Here is a 20,601-nt window from a genome sequence, read left to right as displayed (position 1 = left end):
GTGGCAGTGGAGTCGGCCTCCCTCATGAGTTGGGCAGAAACAAATCTCTGCTTGTTGGCGGCTCACATCATGGGGTCCTTGAATGTAGAAGTGGACTTTTTCAGCAGGCACTCCTTGGTCCTGGGAGAATGGGAACTATCTAGCAAGGGTTTTCAGCTGATAGGGGACTGATGGGGTTCTCCACTTCTGGACTTGATAGCGATGAAAAGGAATGCCAAAGTGCCCACGTTCTTCAGCCATTGGAAAGAAGTGGGCTCAATGATTGATGTCCTACTGCTGGCTGGAGGCACATCTACTTTGTCTTCATCCTTGGTCCATGGGCCATGTGTTGAAAAGGATCACATTTCACTGGGGTCGAATAATTCTCATAGCCATGGAGGCCATGGGTCATGGACCAGATTTGACTGCTGGATGGGAATTTATTTCAGCCTGTCCTGTGTGCGCCCGCTAGAAACCCTCCCATGCTAGAAACCTTGGACGCACATTGCGATGGATTTAATTATGGATGTCCCCCTCCCTAATGGTTACACTACCATATGGGTGGTGGTGGACTGTGCCTCTTGCTAGGTTACCAACTGCATCCACTTTGGCCCATCAGTTTCTCAAGGATGTCATCTGATTGCACTGCTTACCCATCTCCATTGTCTCTGATCGGGGAGTAAAATTCGCTTCCAAATTCTGATGAAGCCTCAATCACTTCCCACAGGTGAATGAATCAGAGTCTGAATGCCTTCTTGCGAGCCTGTGTGTCTGTCCTATAGGACAACTGGTCTCAGCTGTTACCATGGGCAGAGTTCTGTCATAATAATCATGTGAGTGCGTCCACCGGGGCCTCTCCTTTTTGAATTGTCTTTGACCAACATCCCCAGGTACCTATGCATGTACCCCCTGTCCCAGAAGTCCCTGCGGTTGCAAAGACTATCATCTCACTTTTTCAGATCAGGAAGACCACCTGGGACCTCCTACTAAATACGACCCAGAGATTCAAGCAACAGACCGACTTCCAGTTAGGAGACCTGGTTTGGCTTTCCACACGGAATCTATGCCTTAAAATGCCTTCAGCCCAGTTTCCCCTCGGTTCATTGGGCTGTACCCAGTGACCTGTCAGATTGGCCCTGTCATGTACCAACTAAAACTCCCATCTAACCTGCGGATTCACAACACCTTTCATGTGTCCTTGCTGAAATCTCTGTTATTGAGGAGAATGACTAAGGCTTTCCCTACACTGCAACCAGTTGATACGGACACCAACAAGGAGTATGAAGCGCAGGGTATACTAGACTCATGAAGGGTACAAGGCCTATTGCAGTATCTCATTGCTTGGAAGGTCTTTGGCCCCAAGGACAATTTCTGGGAACTGTTGGATCAAGTCCATGCTCCAGTCCTCATCCGCTGGTTTCACCGTTACCTCACAAACCCAGGCCCAGGTGCAGGGGGGGGGGGGCTGTTGAGGAGGAAGTACTGTCACAGTACTGCCGTGACCCCGACCCTGCTACACTTACTTCTAGAGCAGCTTGTGGGACAGCGTCATTCCACAACTGTGGTCATACACACCACAGCCCGATTATTATAGGGCTAGTGGCGGGACGATGGAGGGGCAAGGTGGAGTGATGGCATGGGTCTGGACACTCTCTTAGGTAAGCCTAGCCCCACCTCGAGTGCCATAGCAACTGGTTCCTGCTACCAAGTCAGCTTGTTTCCTGGTTTCTGCTGCCAAGTCTGCTTGTCTCCTGGTTCTTCTGCCTAGTCTGCTTGTTTACGGTGTTTACAGTGTGCGTCGCCCGTGTGGCCTGTGGTATTTAGGGCAAACCATACGTAAGATTAAGTTGAGGATAGCTTAACATCTTAGTAATCTTCGATTACAGCGCATGGAAGCTCCCCTGGTTGCTCATTGGTTGGAAGCTCGACATCAGGTACAAGATCTATGGTTTATTGTTTTGCAACAGGTGGTGCCCCCCAGGGGTCGGAACAATGTATGATATTTAATTGGGATACGGTGGCCCCATAGGGAAGTTGATTGTGTTTGTGTTTATCTAGTGAAGTATATAAGGAGTGAAGCCCTAGGCACCTTATGCGCATGTGTGGGCGTTATTTGGGTTTTTTAACCCCGCCATGTTGGTATGGTGTGAAAGACATCCCAGAAGCTCGAAAATGACTGGTAAGAGGGTTTGGGTTATTTGTTGTTTGATTGTGGATATTTGTGGTATTAGGATGTATGGGTTATGGGGTTTGTTATTGTATTGTGTAGGTATGACACCTGATGGCGCTTTTGTATATGCGAAACACAGTCTGTGTAGGGTCTGAGGAGCCGAGAGTTTCCAGGCACATGTGGCGTTTTATCATTTGGACTTACATGAAGATGGATCTGTTCTGGTTAGGAAACCATTTGTCTCGCTGTTGCTGGACACTGTTGCATTTTTGTATCTGCATTAATACAAGTAAATTGTGGACAATGGTGGATCATCGATGAACTTGTGTTAACTTGGCAGGAAGACACCAGTGCTTTATAGGAACATTGGTATAGTTGAACATTGCCCTTGTTCACAGACTCAAGTTTAATGAAAGTGTATACCAGTTTTTCTGCTTCTCTCCGTGTGATATTTATAATTATGTGCAACGGTCCTGTTCACTGTAGAGGCTATGTGTGGAATGTAATGGTTTGTTACTGTGGGTAGCATTTACACCAGTATCAGTATTATTATTTGAGTTATGTTTTAAGTGTGGAGTGTATGTGCGTGTGACTGAGGTAATAAGTGGATGTGAAATTTATGTGGGTTTGTAAGTAGTTGTTGTTTAATTAGTTTATAAAAAATTAATAAATAGAATTGAAGCAATAGTTTGTTTGATATATACATAGCGGTTACAACTATTTATAATTAATTAATCCATGAGTTTTTATTATTATTTAGGGTATGGTATATTGTTTTCCGTGCACAAGCTTTCATTAATGGGTAAGTTTACTTTTGATATAATTTAATGAAGGATGAACATAACTGTCCTTGCCTCTGTTCTATATAGTATTAAATACAAGGATTTTGTTTTCCTATTAATTGCAGGTGAAACTGGAATTGGTAAATCAACATTAATAAACACTTTGTTTAACACAAGCTTCGAGAACTATGAGTCAACTCATTTTGAACCTTCTGTAAAACTGATAGCTCAAACATACGATCTTCAAGAAAGCAATGTTCGTTTGAAATTGACTATTGTGAATACTGTAGGATTTGGTGACCAGATCAACAAGGAAGACAGGTTAGTGTCTCTTTATTGGTAACTAGTAAAAAAGGCCCGTTTCCGAAACCAATGAAATGGGCGCTAGCATGTGGTTTTGTGTGTGTGTATGTGTCAGAGTTATTTTGTGTGTGTGAGGGAGCGGTGTGTGTGCAGGTTGTTGATGTGTGTCTTTTTTTTGTTTTGTTTTGTTTTTTGCTTGGGGGTTGGGGGATGTGCTGTGCTGTGCTGGCAAAGTGGGTTGGATTGGTGTGTGGCTTTGAGGGTGTGTTTCTGTTGTATTGTGTGTGTGTGGTTTTGTCTGTCAAGGAGGTTTGTGGAGGGGGTCTTTCTGTTGGTGAAATGTAAATGTGGTTGTAGGGGGGTCAGCCTTTGTTGAGTGTTGTTTTTTTTTATCCATGGTTTTTTTTTTGTGTTGTGCTGAGGCAGCAGTGTTGTTTTAGATGGGCGGAAGGTAGAGGAGCACGTTCTTTGTCTGTTGGTATTTTTTGGCCGTTTCAGGGCTGCTGTAGGGGAATGCTGGAAGAGAAATGTGCTGTTGGAAGCAGCGCCATCTTTTTCAATTGGGCTGGGGTTCTGGGCATCCTGGAGGTTGGTGACGGCTTGCCTGAGGACGGGGATGGTTGTTTTAAGTTGGCGGAAGGGAGAAGAGCACGGTCTCGGGCCGTCGGGGGGTGATCCGGTATGTTTGGTCCATTTCAGGCCGGCTGCAGGGGAATGCTGGAACATTTATGCGCTGCAGGAATCAGTGCCGTCTTTTTCCGGGTGCTCGGGGAATCCTCGAGGTGGGAGACTGCTTGCCTGAGGCTGGGGATGGTTGGGCACAGCCGCTTTGGCAAAAGGAGAAGAGGAAGGGGGTGGGGAGTTACCTGTAGCTGCGTGAGAAAACGGGTATTCTTTGTTTTGTATTAGTTTGCATTTCTGTTGAAGAAAGAGTGGATGCCTTTTGAATGATGGAGGTGGTGCGTCGGTGTGCGGTTGTTTCGTTAGTTTGGCAGCCAGTCTCCAGCGATTCCTAGGCAGGGAAGGAGTACTCCTCTCCCTTCCTTGGTCGCTGTTTGCTGCTGGCTGGGTCGCGGGTAATCCTTCCAGCTGGGCCGCAGCTTGTCCTGTTCGCCCATGTCCCAGATGGTGACGGGCACGTTGTTTTCCGGCTCCTCTGACTCCATGTCAAACGATCCCAAATATAGTCTTTGCTATGGGCCCTCTGGCACTCTTCATACTGGCATTAGGCATTTAAAAATTTCTCCCCCCCTCCCCCGGTCTATTTTTGCACATACCCACAGCAGGAATATTCTTCTCTCGTTCCAGCGGTGGTTCTGTGCTCTCCGTGCTGCACAGATAATGAGCCATTCTGCTGGGGAATGCTCCTCCCTTATTGTCACGTAGTTTCCTCTGATTGGTCCGTCTTACGTTGCCTAGTGTTACCTGGGAACGGTGTTGTGATGGTCCTTTGTGTTTCTGAATGTTCAGGGTGTTTTTTCTGATTGGTCCGTCATGCGAGGGCGGGGCAGAGAGACATGGTCAGTGTTGTGGCTTCACCACCATGAATCCATGAACCCTTCAGTGAGTGACTGAGTGACTTCAGAACGTTGTCTTCAGAACGTTGAGGGTGAGTTTTATTATAGTAGATAATTTAACACAGTAGTGCTACCTACTTGGGACAGAAATCATATTTGATATGCATAGGAGACCTACTTTGCTTAAGAAAAGGAAGTTATCTGTATATTCTAAAATAGTCCTTTATTAGAAAGGAAACGCATTTCTAGCTAGGAGCTAAGAAAATGGTCACAAGCAGGCCTTGTTCCTCTATATTTATGCATCATTACATTGACAATCAACTAATTGAAACTTTAGAATATGTAGGATATATAGTGGGTGGGGGAGTGAGGTAGGTGGGTGGTAGAGGGAGGAATGATCATATGAGGAATAAGGGTAAGAAGACTAGTAAATTAAATTTTAGTTTCTAAACTTGAACTTCATTAGATCACTCTCTTTTTTCTACTCTTATCTGGCTTGTCTACTCTGTTGCAGGTCTTTAGCTTCAAGCAGATAAACCTTTTCTATTAAGTGCACAGCAATACCATTTATAAAAATATTGATCAGAAGTGGAACTACTACTGATTTTGAGACACTTCACGTATGCTTTTGTTCCTTGGAGTAGACTCTATTTACCACTACCTTCTGACTATTGCTCAATTTCTCTGCTGGCGGTGCGGGTCTCTCTGCTGTGGAGGGTGTGGCCAGTTGATATTCCCCCTGCAGTATCTCCTTTGCCTCGCCACCGTTTTAATTTGATGGTGTTTTCCATCCTTGTAGAATGCAAGCCCAAACGGGTACCTCCAACAATATCGGATCTCCAGTTCTCTTAGCTTGTCTGTTACCGGCTTTAACTCAGCTCTTCTCTTCAGGATGGCTGCAGCCAAGTCCTGATATATTTCCACTGAATAAGTGTCCCACTTAAAATCTTTTGCTTGCCTCGCTGCTGTCATAACTCGTTCTTTCAGTTTGAAGTCTTGGAAGCAGGCTATTATGCCTTTAGGTAGGTTCCTTCTGTTGGCCCCTAGGGCCCGATGAGCTGTTTCCAGGATTATTTTTTCTGGTGAAACCGGTTCCTCCATGGCTGCTAGCAGGGAGCTAGCGATTTGTTGAACCACATGCTCACTGTTTTGAAACGTCAGGGTCTCAGGCAGACCGCGGAAACGGAGATTATGGCGCCTGCTTCTATTTTCCAAATCTTCTATTTTGTCATTAATCAGCTGCTGGCCTAGACGCTCATCCGCTATCTGCCGTTCCAAGGAGCCTAGGGATTCCGAGTGCTTGTCGATTCGGCCTTCCACCTCCTCAACTCTGTGTCCCAGCTCTGCTATCTTGCCCCTCATATCGGCTCCTAGGGTCGCATTGCCTTTAGATCCGATCGGATTTCTTGGATCCAGGCACACAGCTCCGGCAGTCCAGCCACCTGGGATTCTCCCTGGGTCTGCGTTACAAACATATTCCCCGAGGGCTGCAGTTCCGCCATGGCCTGTCCCGCCGTAACCTCCTCCTCTTGGGCCGCCATGTTTTTTTCTGGTCGCGTCGTGCTCGTATGCAAACTGGGAGAGATTAGGTGGATCCGCTCGCTTTTGCAAGATCGCTTTGGGTCCTCTCTGTTCTGCTACTTCTCCCGTCGGTTATCTCTATTTTCAGCTCTCAGGTGAGGCTGGGAAATCGCTTTTAATCGCTGTGGGTATTCGGGAGCACGGTGCTTAAGCGGCCATGCTCGCCGATGACGTCACTTTCTCCGACTATTGCTCAATTTCTTACCCTTTTATACTTTCTTAGGACCAACCTTTAGGTTCTCAGCTGTTTTTTAGGAACCCATATATGGATCCATTGATTCCCATTCCCAGCCAAACTGGGAAATGAAAGACCTAAGCTGCGAATCAAACTCAAGTCCTGCAAGATGGCACTGTGGTTTCCAAAAAGATTGGGGTGATTAGAAAATCCTGTATCTGAGGGAGCAGAATCTTTTCCTTTTAAAGAGAAAATTCAGAATGATTTTCCTACTACTACTACTATTTAGCATTTTTATAGCGCTACAAGGCGTACGCAGCGCTGCACAAACATAGAAGAAAGACAGTCCCTGCTCAAAGAGCTTACAATCTAATAGACAAAAATAAAGTAAGCAAATCAAATCAATTAATGTGTACAGGAAGGAGGAGAGGAGGGTAGGTGGAGGCGAGTGGTTACGAGTCAAAAGCAATGTTAAAGAGGTGGGCTTTCAGTCTAGAATTAAAGGTGGCCAAGGATGGGGCAAGACGTAGGCGCTCAGGAAGTTTATTCCAGGCGTAGGGTGCAGCGAGACAGAAGGCGCGAAGTCTGGAATTGCCAGTAGTGGAGAACGGAACAGAGTGGAGCGGAGTGCACGGGAAGGGGTGTAGGGAAAGACGATGTACATTGAACTGGTGGACCCCCAGAGAAACTTTCTCGAACATTGAGATGTATCTCAGCCACTGGTTTTAATCTGGTGTGGGTGTGTAACACTACCAAAATTGTGTTCTACCTTCTGACTGCTTGTCTATACTACTATCTTTACCAGCTACTTGATGTAATATTTCTCCATAAGTAAGTAGGAAAGCGAGTCCAATAAAAAGGTATCACCTACAAATTTGGTTGTTGGCCCTTGTTTCTACATCTTCTATTTAACACATCTAAATTCCTCCTCCCTGCACTATCATCCCACTCACGTGATGTGTCCTGTGCGTAGAACAAGGAGCAGTTTTGAGATGCTACCCTGGATGTTTGGATTTCAGCTTTTCTATTTGAAAGCCTACATTTGGTTTCCAGAGCCTTCTTCCTGCACTTTCTATGTTGTTGGTACCTAGGTGTACTAAGATGGCCAGCACTTTCCCAGAACTGTCTAAAAACCTATCTAGGTAACATATGAGGTCCACCACCTTTGTACCAGGCAGGCAAGCTATCCTGTGATTCTCACACCCATCAGCTGTCCAGCTGTCAACATTCCTAATGATTAAATTGCCAGCTATAACGTCTGTCCCAGCTCTTCCTTCCTGGGCACATGGCTCTGATATCATGTCTTTTGTGTATGAGAGAGTATTTCAACATCCAGAGAAAGTCCTGGCTACAGGATTACTTCCTGCTATACCAATGTGTTGGTATCCTTCCAGGTGGCCTTTCTCCTCCAATGTAGCACAAAGGCTGCCAGACATTGGTGGGTTTGCTCTACTGTGTCCCTGAAGATCTCCTTTGTATACTTCTCTGACTTCTTCAGTACCTCCAGAGATCAGACTTGTTCTCTGGCACTCAGGAGCTCTTTGCACAGAGTGCATGTACACATAGTCTCACCAGCTCTCCAAATTTTAAGATACAGTTTTCTAAGTTAAATATTCACAAGTGTACATTCCTTAGTGTCTAGCTACACTTGTTCTGCACAAGTGGGTGTTATTCACTCCTCCCAGCAGATGGAAGTAGAAAAAAGACTTGTTTTACCAGTGACCTCATCAATATTAGCTGGTGGTGCTCAGTGGAAAGATCTAGTATTTTCTCTACCTCAGCAATTGTTAGGTTGTGCTGACTGGTGTTGCTGGCCATGGCCACACAGCTTGGTTGAGCTTAAGGTCCAGTTCCAGGTTTTCCAATTCTCGGACCAAACCTGCTTGAGCTCGGAGCTTGGCTCTGCTGCCCTCAGTCATGCTTCTTAGTGTCCATTGGGGGAGGCTTATGGCTCAGTCCTACAGGACCTTGCCTGAGGAGTGAGGGTCCGCATCTAGCCCACTCCTTCTTGCCCACTCACTTTGGTTGTAATCCCTCCAGGCTCTCCTGCAGCTCCAAGGCATAGTTAAAAAAAAACAAAAAAACGAATTGGTTTTGCCTGGCTTAACTTTATTCCCTGGTGTAGGGCATAAAGCTATTGCTGAAAAAAAAAACGAAACTAAGGCTCGAATAGCAGAGACACTGGAGCCCCAGGCCTGAGTTGGCTCAAGTGGCAGGGTGGGCCTACACATACCGGCCACGTGGTTGTAGTGTCTGCAAGAGCTGGCAGATCACAATATCTATGTAATATGTAGGGATCTCTTATAATCAAACTGGTGTAGTAATATAATGACATTAACAATTTCACCAGTAAAAATTCTCTCTTATAACTGTTTAAATATTTTTTTGCTTTTTAATATGCAGTGCTCAGACTATTCTAATGTGCCATATACCATATATTGTGGTGTCGGCCCGCAGCATTCACTATCATAGCACCAGCCCTGCCTGCCTCCTAACAAGTGGATCCTTATTGTTGAACCGCTGTAGTCAAAACACTGGTTATATACAGATATGATCACTTATCTGTGAATGGCTTTGAAATGTCAACAGTAGGACCGATGTAAATGCTGCTGGATCTTCACCCATATGTGACAGTGAAGTTAAAAGTAAGATTCCTTCGTTATTCCCAACGTGGGGCCACGTTTCATCATCTTGGCGTTTTCAAGGGAATGTATTTCAACTCTCTACAAAGCTGAAAACATATATTTATTAGTCTATAAAATCATGTGTTGTACAGTCTTATATGATGTTGCTCATTCAAAATATATCATTCTATTTCAACTTATCTCAATAAATGTTCATTTAGATTATTCTATTTCGGCTTACCAGGAGTGGTCACGAGTCAGGCTCATCCCTGCTAGTATTGACCCGGCGCCGACTAATGGCGCTTTTTTATATACGTCAGTCGACAGCTGCCTGCAGTAATCAAGTAATCCATGATTTATGTCATGATTGTGGTTATGTTATTAACCAGTCTATTTCTTTATTTAGACCCTGTGGTTGTATTGTGTTCCATAGATAGATAAATCTTTGTTCATGTTTCATCAGTGTGGCTGTAATATCGCCCCCCCCCCCCCCCCCATCGTAGTTGGATATGCCTGAGAACTACATATTTAAGATCTGATTCTCTATGACCTTTAACCTGCCAATGCACTACTAATGGGGTCTCACTTTTGTTCAACCTGATGTTACTGAGGTGTTCACCAATCTGCTGTTTGATCTTCCGCTTTGTCTGTCTTATATACCATTTTAAACATGGACGACAGTTGGCATATATCACTTTGGCAGTCACAATCCGTTTTAGATCTTAGATCAAAACGTTTGCCCGTGGCTGGATTGATGATATAATTAGTCTCTGTGGCATAAGGGCAGTAAATGCGTTTTTGACATCTGCTGTGACCCATTTCTCTGTGTTGATAGGGAATTATTGTGCCTGAAGATTGATAGATATTCGCCCATGTTCTTGGCCCTATGGAATGCTATTCTGGGTCTGTCCATAAACTGAGAGTGTAATTGTAGAATCAGCCAGTGCTTATGTATAATTCTAGTGATATTTGTATGTGTAGATGAAAATGGTAAAACACATTGAAGGCGTTTCTGCTGTTCCCCGCATCTCTGGTGCAAAAGCCATTCTCTTTGCACATTTTGTGCTCTCTTCCGGGCTTGTTTTGTAACTTTATGAGGGTATCCTCGTTGTTTAAATTTATCGTGCATTTGTTGGGCTTCTTGTTTATATGAGCGATCATCGCTGCAGAGTCTTCTAATCCGGAGAAATTGGCCCACAGGGATACCATTCTTGAGGGGTCTAGGATGGTAATTAGAGTAATGCAATATGGTGTTCCTGTTTGTTGGTTTTACAAATAAAGATGTGGAAATACTGTTCATCCCTAATGATATGTGCACATCTAAAAAATCAATTTCCTGATTGCCGATATTGGTTGTAAATCTGATGTTGTATGTGGTATATGGCACGTTAGTATAGTCTGAGCACTGCATATTAAAAAGCAAAAAAGTATTTAAACAGTTATGAGAGAGAAGTTTTACTGGTGAAATTGTTAATGTCAAGATCAAAATATCTGTCAGCTCTGTCTGTCTCTTCTGTGATAGTCCATTTCCAATCAGAAATGGGCCGGGGGGGGGGGGGGGGGGTGAAAAATTGGGAACCACGGTCCTGATGATGAACTTGGGGGGGGGGGGGGGGGGAGGAATGGTGGCCATTTTGCTCCAGCTGGTCTTATTTTCACATCCCCATTTGGGGGGGGGGGGGGCTTGCCTTCTCATCCACCTCGGGTCCACCTGCATGAGGAGTCCACATGGGCTCCTGGGGTGTTTGGCTCCAGAGCTTGATCCAAATTAAACAAACCATGCAGGAGGAATCTGGCCTCTCAGCCAGTGTTGGGTTTCCTAGAGGACCCGATGTTCTCAGTCAGGTCCTCTTTTGGGGCCAAGCATCATAGGGAGCATCAGGGGGTTGTAAATGTACCAGTCAGCTCCAGGGCATCAGGGGGGGGGGGGGGGAGATCTGGAGGTACACTCAGTCCTTCTTAGGTTCGGATTTAGATGAAGCTTCCCCACAGGAGGAGGAGCTGTGGTCCCATGTGATCCAGCTCTTCAGTTGTGAGGAGCTCTGTTGTCTCATTTTGAGGTTACAGGGACACTAGGGATACTCATATCTCTTGCTGCAGACCCTCTCTCTTGGAGGGCCTTGTGGAGCCCCTGAAGCATTTTCTTTGTAAAGCTCTTGCCTGCAAGTGGAGTGGGAGGCCCCTGATAGGTTTTTCAAGAGGGCTCAGACCCTCGATTGCCTGTATTCCTTCGCCCCTGAGGAGGTGGAGAAGTACTGGGCATACTCTAAGCGTCCCTGTTCAGAGCACTTTGGCCCTTGGGGAGCTCCATCATATGCAGGTGGAACGGCAGTTACACTTAGCCTTTTCAGTAGGGGTATCTAGGGTTCAAGCAGAAATCTGTGGCGGCTATGTGTCAGTGCCATATTGTGCTGGCTGCAGCAGCTGCCGGAATTTACGGAAGTTTCCCTCCTAGAGTCTGGAGTAGCCTTCTTGATGGATGTCCTGTTGATCTGGTCTGCCTGACCTCTGTCAGTGTGCTCTGCTGTAGTGGGCCGTTGCTGGCTATGTCTCTGCTATTCGTTAGCGGAAACAATCTCAAAAAAGCTTCTTAGTCAGCTGCCCTTTCGAGGGCACTTTCTATTTGTGAAGGATATGGGGGAGGCTAGACCTCTTTGTCTCCCTGAGCTGAAGTCTAAGAGCTCGTAGCAGCCCCCCCACTTTGAGGTCACTCCAGGAGGGTGAACCATGTTCGGTCAGGCTGGCGTGCTCTGACCCAGGCTTCCAATTTCAGGAGGCACTTTCAGCCAAGCTCCTTTCAGGGGGTCTAGGCGAACCAGCTCTTCAGCCACCACTGGCAGAGCTTCACCATCCTGTCCTGCTCATTGAGGATGCGCCGGCCTCCTCTGTGGTGCAAATGGGGGGGGGGGGGGGCAGGCTGTTCCTTTTCCACTGTGAGTGGGCCCATATCACCTCGGACGAGTGAGTTCTAGAGGTAGTTGAGAAGGGATACTCCCTGATGCTCACTCACCCCATTCCCATTCCCAATGTCTTCATGCCTTCCCTATGTGGCTCAGATCAAAAGTGATGTTGACCTTACTATCAAGCACCTGTTTGAGCTTGGTGCTGTGAAGCCAGTACCTCACAAAGGGTGTGGTGTGGTGTGGTACGTTATTCCATTTACTTTGTGTTCCCCAGGATGGTGGATCCTTCCATCCCATTGTGGACTTCATAGGAATAAATGCCTGCCTGCAGGTACAGCATTTTCATATGGAAACCCTCAAGTCGGTGATCGCCTCAGTTTGGCAGAGCAAGTTCTTGACATCCCTGGACCTCACGGGTGTTATCTTCGCTTCTGTGTTCTTGGCCGCCATTACCAGTTTCGGGCCTTTCCCAGGCAGCTCCTTGTGACTCTGGGCAAGTCACTTAACCCTCCATTGCCTGCCGCATTGAGCCTGCCATGAGTGGGAAAGCGCGGGGTACAAATGTAACAAAAAAACAAAAAAAAAAACTGACCATGGCCTCTCACACTTATTCCAAGGTTATATTGGTGGTCGCTGCTTATCTGCTACTGTTCCACCAGAGAATTGAGATGAATCTTTATCTGGATGACTGACTGATTCAAGTAGACTCAGCAGCCAATTCTCAGTCATCTCTCAGTTTGAGACCCTAGGCTAGGTCATGAATTGGTGTAAGAATCACCTGGTTCCTTCTTGGCCCTGGAGTACCTGGGAGTCTGCTTCAACACTGTCAGGGGGATGGCGGAGAAGCTTCGTGTGCAGGTGCAGATTGTGCAAGCTTTCAATTCCCACAATATAGGATTACTTGTGGCTCCTGGGCTCCATGGCAACAATTCTGGAGGTGGTGTCTTAGATGAGGGCTCACATATGGCCCTTGCAGTAGGCTGTGTTGTCTCTGTGCACTCCAATCTCTCAAGACTTCCACTGCCTCTTTTGCCCAAGATGAGAACCAATCTGTTCTAGTGGGACAGCAAAATTCATCTGAGGAAGATGCTGCTGGATTTCCCACAGTGGGTTCTTGTCATCATGGATGTGAGTCTTTTTGGCTGGGGAGCTCATTGCCTGGACCGTGCATCTGAGAACCAGGACACTGTAAGAGGCAGCTTGATCCGTCAATCGTCTGGACACCTGAGCAGTTCACCTGACCCTGCCGCACCTTTGGGAGAAAGCGATCAGGGTGATGTCAGACAGCGCCGTTATGGTGGCTTATATCAAGAAACAGGGAGGTACCAGGAGTCAGGCGATAGCCGTGTAAGCCTTCATAGCAGTCCATATGTCAGGCAAGGACAATGTGCAATTGGACTTTCTCACTCTCTCCTGGATCCAGGAGAATGGGAGCTAGGGCAACAGGCCTTTCAGCTCATTGTGGACTGGTGAGGCCCCCCACTGTTCAATGTAATGGCTACTGCAGTCAATATAATAGACACTGCAGTCAATGCAAAAAATGAGCATTTCTTCACTCATCGGAGGCAGCTGGCTGATGGAGGAACCCCTCTATGTCTTCCTCCTTTGGCCTCTGATAGACTGCCTGTTGTGTGGGATTGTTTGTCATCCTCATCTGGTCTTGCTAATATCTTTGGGTTTGCCTCACTGGCCATGGTACACAGACCTCGTGCACCTGTTGGCGGGCGACCCTCTCCCATTGCCCAGAAGTTGGGGCCTTCTCCAGCAAGGGCAGGTAGAAATGGAAGATCTGGATCCCTCCTGGCTTACGGTCTGACTGTTGAGAGGAGGCACTTAGAGAAGCACAGTTTTTCTCCTGAGGTGGTTTCTACATTGCTCCCCTCTCAGAAGTCCTCCATGGCTTACATCAGGGTGTGGAAGGTTTGTGAAACGGTTTCTATCTGCTTAGAGGGCTCAGGTCCCCAATATTCCAGGCTTCCTACAACAGTGACTGGACCAGGCTCTAGCGTTGGGCTACCTGAAGGACCAGGTGGCTGATCTTTCCAGTTTTCTTGGTAAGATGAAGGGCTTCACCTTGGGGAGGTGTCCTATTTCCTGAGAGGCATGGTGCATTTGTGCCTCTCAGTATGTTACTCGTTTCCCTCATGGGATCTTAATCTAGCTCTCTGAGTGCTTGCCGAGGCTCCATTTGAGCCTCTGCGCTTGGCCTCCATTAAAGACCTCACTCTCAAGACAGTTTTTTTCTTGTTGCCATCACCTCAGCTTGAAGAGTTTCCAAGCTAAAGGTTCTGTCTTGTCAGGGCCCATATCTCTTCATTGCGAAGGATTCAGTTTTTCTTTGCATGGTCCCTTCCTTTCTCCCTAAAGTGGTTTCTCCATTCCATGTGAATAGGGAAGTTTGCTTGACCTGCTTTGTGGGGAGGGCTCTATTCCTGTGGACCAGAGGCTCCACAAGCTGGATGTCCTGAGGACACTGCTACAGTACCTAAAGAAGATGAACAATTTTTACCTCTCCTATCACTTCTTTGTTCTTTTTTATGGTCCAAGGAGGGTCCAGGCAGCCTCGAGGCCTCTAAGGTCTCCATTGCGAGATGGATCAAGGTGGCTATTGAGACCGCTTACATTTACAAGAATCATCCAGTGCCTTAGGGCCTTGGAGGCCCAGTCCACTCAAGCTCATGCCACATCTTAGGCAGAGACCTGGTTGGTGGCTTCTGAAGAGATTTGTAGAGTAACGATGTGGTTGTCGCACCATTCATTTGACATGTCGGTCAGGGTCCATTCAGACTTTGGCAGGGTTATCATTCAGGGGGCCTTGTCTCCCCCCACCCAGTGGATCTGCCTCTGTACATCTCATGTGTGCAGAATAGTGTAGCTAAATGCTAAAGAAGGAGAAAATATATCTTACCAGATAATTTTCTTTCCTTTAGTCAGCTACACTTTTCTGCAAACCTCCCTTGGAAGACTTGGGCCTGGGACTCTGGCTGTGCTCTGTGCTTTCCCTTTCAGTGTAAAAACAAACTAACAAAAAAAGTCAAATGAGAAGAGTCAAATCACAAATCACATATGAGTGAATTCTTTCAAAAAGGTGGTAAATAAATCCTAATAAATATATTATAATATATTATAATTTACAGGCTATTGATATATACTGGAGTAATTCAGGGTAGCGAGTGCCAGGGGCGTATCTGAGGTTCGGCGGTAGGGGGGGCAGGGGCTAGAGTGAGGGGGCACATTATAGCCCCCCCTACCGCCGTCAGCCCCCCCCTACCGTCGTCAACCCCCCCTACCGCCGTCAACCCCCCCCTACCCCCGCCTACCGCCGTCACCTACCCCGAGGTCCGCTTCCTCCGGCTTTTTAAAATATTGCTTCAGCTGGTGGGACCCCAACCCCCCCGCCAGCCCAGCCGCGATCTTTAACTTTTTCATCCTCGTCGTGCAGCGCGCTGTGAAAGCTGCATGCATCTTTAGATCCAGTTGGATGGAGTCTGTCTGACGTCGCAGCACGTTGACGTTACAACGTGCTGCGACGTCAGACAGACTCCATCCAACTGGATCTAAAGATGCATGCAGCTTTCACAGCGCGCTGCACGACGAGGATGAAAAAGTTAAAGATCGCGGCTAGGCTGGCGGGGGGGTTGGGGTCCCACCAACTGAAGCAATATTTTAAAAAGCCGGAGGAAGCGGACCTCGGGGTAGGTGACAGCGGTAGGCGGGGGAGGGAGGGTTAACGGCGGTAGGGGGGTCCGGGGCAAAATCTGCGGGGGCCCAGGCCCCTGTGGCCCCACGCAGATACGCCCCTGGCGAGTGCCAATCTGTGGTGTTGTGCTCGCTTGATTATCTTTGCAGCTGCAGTGGTTGATGGGGGCATAGGTGTGTTACAAAAAGGGACCTTCTGCTACTTTGTCAGAAGCATACTGGATCTTTCCAGGGAGCACCACCTTCTGGTAGGAGGGGATAACACTCACTTGTGCAGAACAGTGTAGCTCACCAAATGAAAGAAAATTAATCCGGTAAGACATAATTTCTCCTTTTATGTTTGAACCTCAGGGTACCACTCCACCGAGTTAAGAGGTTTTGCATGCATTTCTGCCGTAAGCAAGCCAAACACATAGCAACCAGTAGGTAACTACAAGGTTCAGTCACTAAGCATCACTGTTAAGAAAGGTATAGTGTTCAGTTACTAGGTTTCACAGTAGAGTTTGAGAAAGAAACATGGCTTAAAGTTAACTGGATAAAGCTGATATTTGGCACTAGCTGTTAACGTTATCTGCTTAAGTCTGATAGGAAAAATACCTGTCCTAATGTTAAGCCAATAAAGTTGTTTGGTTAATTTAAACTAGTTATTTTTAAAAGCCTTGACTTAACTGGATATCTTTCTGAATGTCCAGTTAAAGATTACCAGACAAGTTATCTGCAGCCTCTGAATATTGACTCTCTGCTACTTAACTCAGTATACTAGCCTAGAACCCTGCAGAAGTGTGTCATTTATTGTTTTGTTCCAGCAAGCAGGTGAGTCCTGAAGACAAACAGATTGGTGAGCATTATTCTTAGCTTTCATTATGCTAAAACAGGGACATAAGCTCTAAAAACTGAGAACAAATCAATGAAAATGGAATGCTGAGATCAGTGGCGTAGCCAGACAACCAATTTTGGGTGGGCCTGAGTACAAAGTGGGTGGGCACAAAATTTTCTCTCTCCCCAACTCAAAATATAAATACTTTAGCTGATGAGGATCCCCAATCTACGTCAGCTGGGGACCTCCACCAGAGATGACCAGAACTCCTCCCTGCCAAGCCTAGCAGGCAGTAGCAACTCCTCGAGCCACTGATGCCAGCACCCCATACATGCTTAGTTGTCAGTGGCTCCAGGATGCTGCCCCCATCTGCCAAGCTCAGTGGAAAGCAGCCCCGGAAGAGATCCCCAGCTGGCAAGGCTTGGGGATCCCTACTAGCTTGGCAGCGTACACTCTTCTCCACTATGCAAATTCTCTAGCTGACTTTTGGGGCCACTAAAGAGCAACTAGGCCTAAGGAGCTCAATGGAACATGCCTTCCAGGTCAGGTGGTGGTCTCATCTCTAAGTCAGCAGACTCGCCCATCAGTAAGGGCTACAGGAATGGTATTTGCTGCCTTGGGCCTAAGCAGAAAATTCTCAAGGGTAATGATCAAGGAGAGAGAGCTCGAAAATCACCAAGCTCCACACATTAAAAATGCTAGATTCCCCCCCCCCCCCCCCCACCACCACAAGAATGTTTTGCTAGTTTTAAATAGTATGAAACTAATTTAAAAAATATATTGAGAGTTGTGCTGTCCTCCTTCCCCCCCGCCATGCTGCACCTTTTTCCCCTGCCCCCGCCATGCTGCATGTACCTTTTTCCCCTCTCTCGCCAGCCAGCCAGCCAGTCCAGCTCTTCTCTGCAATGGCGCCGCGTCCGTCAGCAGCAGCACGCTGCTACACAACGACTGCTTCCTTCCCGCTGCTACACGACGACTGCTTCCTTCCGGCTGGCCTCATCTCCAATACTCTTTCTGAAGAGGCGGGGCCAGCGCAGAGGAAGCACTTGTAGCGGACTGCGCCGCGCGGCTCGAGCTACCTAGCACCGCTGCCGGAGTCCGGACGGGGATGACAGGGGAGGAAGGAGGGAGCAGGGAGGGAACAAAACCTACGGTGCGCCAGCGGTTTGGGCATCTAGGTGCACCGTTGCTGGGTGGGCCCAGGCCCACCCGTGGCTACGCCCCGGCTGAGATTTCATCTACCCCTAGATCCCATTGTAACAATATTATACCTGAACTTTTGCTGTTTTTGTTTTTCAGCTTCATTCCTATACTGAACTATGTAGACCGACAGTTTGAAGCCTACCTTCAAGAAGAGATGAAGATAAAACGTGCCTTGTACAGATACCACGATACTAGGATCCATGTCTGCCTGTACTTTATTTCACCTACAGGTCATTCCCTTAAGAGCCTTGATTTATTAACAATGAAGAGCCTTGATAGTAAGGTAAGGTAATTTCAGTAAATGTAAGGATGGGTTTTACCTAAATTAGTGCTAATCAGTTTGAAGAGTTGTGTACATAGTAATGCTTTTGCTAAATTAAATAATTAGAAATAAATGTATGAAGCAGCTAAAGTTTATAGGCATTTTTTTGTTTGACTAGCTTGCATGAATGGTTGATAAGGTCACATCTGCTTACTACTCCAGTTGTGTAAAAGACATTGCATAAGACATGGAAGACTCAAAAGAAAAATCACTGGCACTGTAAATTATAATCTTTGCTAAATGCTAAAAATAAAATATAATTATAGCTTCCGACCCATAAACCCCCGAATTCTACAAAAAGTGTAAACGCCTAAATTTTAATGCCAAGTCAAAAAAGGGGGTGCAGAAATTGGAGGTTCATGGGTGGATCAAGGGCATGCCTTCATTTACATGCATAATTATAGAATAACTAGTAAAAAAGGCCCGTTTCTGACACAAATGAAACGGGCACTAGCAAGGTTTTCTTCGGCTCCCCTGCAGCCACCCATGTCCAGCAACCCTCCTCTCCCCCTGCGCCCACTGCAGCCACCCATGTCCAGCGAACCTCCTCTCTCCCCTGCCCCCCCCTCCAGCCACCCATGTCCAGTGACCCTGCTCTCTCCCCTGCCCCCCCTTCAGCCACCCTCCTCTGGACATGGATCAGCTGTGAGGCATGTTTTTTTTTCCCCCTGGTTCTGAAGTTGACATCACAATGGCTACGGTGATGTCAGCCTGATCTACGGAGCCTAGCAGACCAACTTGGAAGGAGCCATGGTCCCAGGCAAGACAGAACGTTGGAGGTGAGAATTATTATATAGGAAGTGAGATCCAGGCCTAATTTAGCATTTGTGTAAATGGCCGTTCCTAAATGTAGTCATGGTTCCTGGGGGTAGCACTATTCTGTAAACCACACCAAACTTTAAGCGGGGTTTATAGAATAGCGCTGAGTGGGGTTTTTTTTTAGGTGCCATACATAGAATTTAGTCCAAAGTGCTATGAAAGTTTTTTTCAGTGTGGAACTTGCAAAATGTATCAGTTTTCCAAGCTTCTTCTTTCCTCCCAAATAGAGTTTTTGAAACTACCTTAGCTTTGCTTCCTAAAGTTTGTAAGGCCCTAATGCAGAGTTATCTGCCTTGTGTCATAAGCTGTTGTCATTATACATCTTACAAAATATATCCAAGTTCCAAACAGATATCCCCTCTTCCCCACATTCATTTTGTAAAGGAAAGCTTCAGCTGGCTTTCCTAACAAGTGCTTTGAGGATTTCAAAACACTAGATATTCAAAAATACCGATTCTCCAGAAATTCAGTAATCTTACTAGGCTTTCTCCTGCCCCTAAGTTTGTGGAGTTGCTCCTTTGTCCCAGTATCTCACTCATGTGATGCATGAAATGTTGTAAAAACAAGTTTTATTTTTGTCCATTCACCTGTGGATTTATGGCAAGGTGACTATTTTTGGCAGACCTCAGATTCCTGTCCAGATATAAAATCAATACCAGAAGATCTGAAAATTTCCCTTTTGTATTATCAAAATAGATTCTGGCACTTTTAAACTGCAATTCTTCAACTGAAGTACTCAAGACTGTTAGTGTTTACGTATAGTTATTTAAAAGAGCTCATTAGTTCTGTATGAAATGAATTATCCTGCTTTAAGGAATAACATGTATTTTCTCTTAGTATTTCCCCATGGTCTCCCAGGTAAATTTTTCAGATAGCTGCGTAAAGGTGTTAATGCCTTTATTTGGAATGGGCAGTAAGCCTGGAGTGGTGGGATTGACTTTAATCAGGAATAGATATGGAGGAAGCATATTGCAATCAATGACTTTAAAACCTATTTTTTTAGCTCCATTAGATTGTTCTTTCACAGCTTTTCTCACAATTTTCCCTTATATGTGACTTCCTTGTGGAACAGTTCAGACTTCCTCTTAAGTTTGGCAAAAGGAATTTTGGTCAGTGGGGTGATGTTGCGATTCTGTGATTTGGGTCGGTTCTTTCAAGATGTGAAACCTTATGATTTTCTAAAACCTGTCAAACAAATTTGAGCTATGAAACCTTTCGGTCTTTAAATTCCTTCAGATTAAGAGGCTTCTTTCTACACAGTTCCTTAAAGACAGGTGCACGAGACCACTTTTAGGCTTTGAAAAATTAGAGGACACACTACATATAGGAGTTCAGATTTATTTATTTAATTATTAGGATTTATTCGCCGCCTTTTTGAAGGAATTCACTCAAGGCGGTGTACAGTAAGAATAAATCAAACATAAGCAATAGACAATTACAGCAGTAAAATTATTCAAATAACAATAAAAAGTATGTCATAGTATACTACATACAATGTCAACGCAATACGTAATATAACATTCTAATTGACAGTGTAGGGTATAAGCAAAGATGGGACATATAGATAGGTAAGAGAGTAAGAGAGGTTAGAAAGTAAGGAGACTAATTTAAAGAAAGTTGCACGTGAGGTCAGAGAAATGGTTAGCATATAGATATAGATAGGTAAGAGAGTAACATGAGTTAGAAAATAAGGTGACTAATTTAAAG

At 46.0% G+C, this 20,601-nt stretch overlaps 1 protein-coding gene across 1 annotated transcript in view; it reads left to right on the top strand.

Moving 5' to 3' along the window:
• SEPTIN10 (septin 10) overlaps window positions 1–20,601 on the top strand; it is a 188,133-nt gene that overhangs the window by 80,755 nt on the left and 86,777 nt on the right. Inside the window, exons 3-4 of the mRNA XM_030201482.1 lie at window positions 3,057–3,252; window positions 17,850–18,036. Of these exons, the coding sequence (XP_030057342.1) occupies window positions 3,057–3,252; window positions 17,850–18,036 (383 nt within the window). The remainder of the gene's footprint in view (window positions 1–3,056; window positions 3,253–17,849; window positions 18,037–20,601) is intronic.

This window comes from Microcaecilia unicolor, chromosome 4 (genome assembly GCF_901765095.1).
Source record: "Microcaecilia unicolor chromosome 4, aMicUni1.1, whole genome shotgun sequence".
Lineage (NCBI taxonomy): Eukaryota > Metazoa > Chordata > Amphibia > Gymnophiona > Siphonopidae > Microcaecilia > Microcaecilia unicolor.
This window is presented reverse-complemented; position numbering and strand designations above follow the sequence as displayed.